The sequence below is a fragment of the Mustela erminea genome, chromosome 9 (genome assembly GCF_009829155.1).
Source record: "Mustela erminea isolate mMusErm1 chromosome 9, mMusErm1.Pri, whole genome shotgun sequence".
Classification (NCBI taxonomy): domain Eukaryota; kingdom Metazoa; phylum Chordata; class Mammalia; order Carnivora; family Mustelidae; genus Mustela; species Mustela erminea.
Genome location: NC_045622.1, coordinates 9,281,236 through 9,283,558, shown reverse-complemented (window position 1 = coordinate 9,283,558; position 2,323 = coordinate 9,281,236). Strand labels below are relative to the sequence as shown.

Here is a 2,323-nt window from a genome sequence, read left to right as displayed (position 1 = left end):
TAAAAGCTTACTATGCACCAGACATTACTGTGTTTTTCATGAGAGATTTCATTTAACATTCACAACAACCTTATGAGATATGACTATTACTTTATTTTATAAATGAGGAAAGCAAGACAAAAAGTGTTACATAACTTGCCTAACATCACACAACTACTGCATGGTGACCTTGACACTTAGAACCCTGGACAATCAAGGCTCCAGAAGTTATGACCTTGATTAATGCTCTTTGTGGCCCCCAGGACACAGGTGGTACCACAAGTGCCTCCCACAGTGTCAGGCACTGAGTCATGAGAGTCTATCTTGGCAAGCATTTATTCATGAGGTTGTGACTTAATAAGAAATATATATTTGGTCTCTGCTTTCAGTTCTTGACAAAGAGCTTTTAAAACCTTATAATTTCCTGAGTAGTGGGGGTGACAGAAGAATCTTACAGACAGAGCTCCTAAATCCCTTGGACTTCCCTAGATTATAGAAGCATCTGTTGCGGGCGCCTGGGTGGCTCAGTGGGTTAAGCCGCTGCCTTCGGCTCAGGTCATGATCTCAGGGTCCTGGGATCGAGTTCCGCATCGGGCTCTCTGCTCGGCAGGGAGCCTGCTTCCCTCTATCTCTCTCTCTCTCTGCCTGCCTCTCCGTCTACCTGTGATCTCTCTCTGTCAAATAAATAAATAAAATCTTAAAAAAAAAAAAAAAAGAAGCATCTTTTGCTCTAATGAGAGGACTCTTGGTCGATTCCTGGGTAGCTGCACAATGGGGGCTGGTCACCAGCAAGACCAAGCCATGACAGTTTAGAACTCTCAGCTCCATGCTCCATGCTCTGGGGAGGGGAGAGGGGCTGGAGGTAATAATCCATCTTACCTACATAAAGTCTCCATAAAAGTCCCTCAGCTATGGGGTTCAGAGAGCTCCCGATTTGATGAATACATTCGTGTGCCAGGAGGTGAGCATACCCCAACTCCATGGGGACAGATACTCCCGTGCTCAGAACCCTTCTGGACTTTACCCTACGTACCTCTTCATTTGGCTATCCACCTGTATCCTTTATCATACACCTTATAATAAATGGGCAAATGTAAGTAAATGTTTCCATGAGTTTTGTGAGCCATTCCAGCAAATAATTAAACTGAGGATAGGGAACCTGACTTCATAGCCCAGTCAGAAGTGTGGGTTCCCCAGGGACCCATTATTTGCAACTAGTATCTGCAGTGAGGACAGTCTCATGGGATTGAGCCCTTAAACCTGTGAAGTCTGAATCTCACTCCAGAATTGAATTAAATTGTAGGACACTGGTCAGCCGTCTGTTACTGGGCATCATGGCTGCCCTCAGACTGTTGGGGAAGCCCAAGATCGTTAAAAAGAGGACCAAGAAGTTCATCCGGCACCAGTCAGACCAATATGTCAAAATTAAGCACAACTGGTGGAAGCCAAGAGGCATTGACAATAGGGTGCGCAGAAGATTCAAGGGCCAGATCTTGATGCCCAACATTGGTTACAGGAGCAACAAGAAGACAAAGCACATGTTGCGCAGTGGCTTCAGGAAGTTGCCAGTGCACAACGTCAAGGAGCTTGAAGTGCTGCTGATGTGCAACAAATCTTACTGTGCAGAGATTGCTCACAACGTCTCCTCCAAGAACTGCAAAGCTATTGTGGAAAGAGCAGCCCGGCTGGCAATCAGAGTCACCAATCAAAACACCAGGCTGCGCAGTGAAGAAAATGAATAGACATCTTGTTGTGCACATCATATTTGTGTTCATAAAACTATAAAACTACAAAAAAAAATTTTAGGACACCTAGTTGGATGTCCAGAGAGTTGGGCAGTTAGTTGATAAGGGAAGAAATCTCCCACATATTTGGTGTCTGAAGTGTAGAGAGTAGAGAAATAGTTTTCCTTTAGAAGTGATCTTATGAACCAATAGTAGGGAAGGAGAGCAGTGAGGTTGGGGAGGTAAGAAAACAAACAACAGTAAAGTGATGTACAGGCTACAACTATAGCACTTGGGGCTCAGCCCTCCTAGGGAGCGCTGCAGTCAATGTAGAACACGTGCCTCCAAGCTGTCCTCTGGGAAGGATGAGGAAGCTGGGGACTGTGCTCATTCCCAGACACTTCCAGCCAGCTGTGATGGCAGGCAGAATAGGCTTTGGTAGCCATAGAAAGCCTACAGGTAAAATATCGTAAGTGCTGGCAGTAGAAGACTGGCCAGAAGGCAGGTGAGGGCCAGGAGGCATGGGTGGGACATTGACAGCATCTGCGACCAAACCCAGGAAGTGCCTTTGAAAAGTGTTAAGATTCTGGAATGCCTAATAGATGACTACTTCCATATGT

General features: G+C 45.6%; 1 protein-coding gene across 1 annotated transcript; it reads left to right on the top strand.

Moving 5' to 3' along the window:
• The first annotated feature begins 1,293 nt into the window (after positions 1–1,293).
• LOC116598690 (60S ribosomal protein L32-like) lies at positions 1,294–1,743 on the top strand. The gene has a single exon (XM_032357876.1). It carries the CDS (start codon positions 1,314–1,316, stop codon positions 1,719–1,721), a length of 408 nt encoding a protein of 135 aa, XP_032213767.1. The 5' UTR covers positions 1,294–1,313; the 3' UTR covers positions 1,722–1,743.
• Positions 1,744–2,323: the final 580 nt, after the last annotated feature.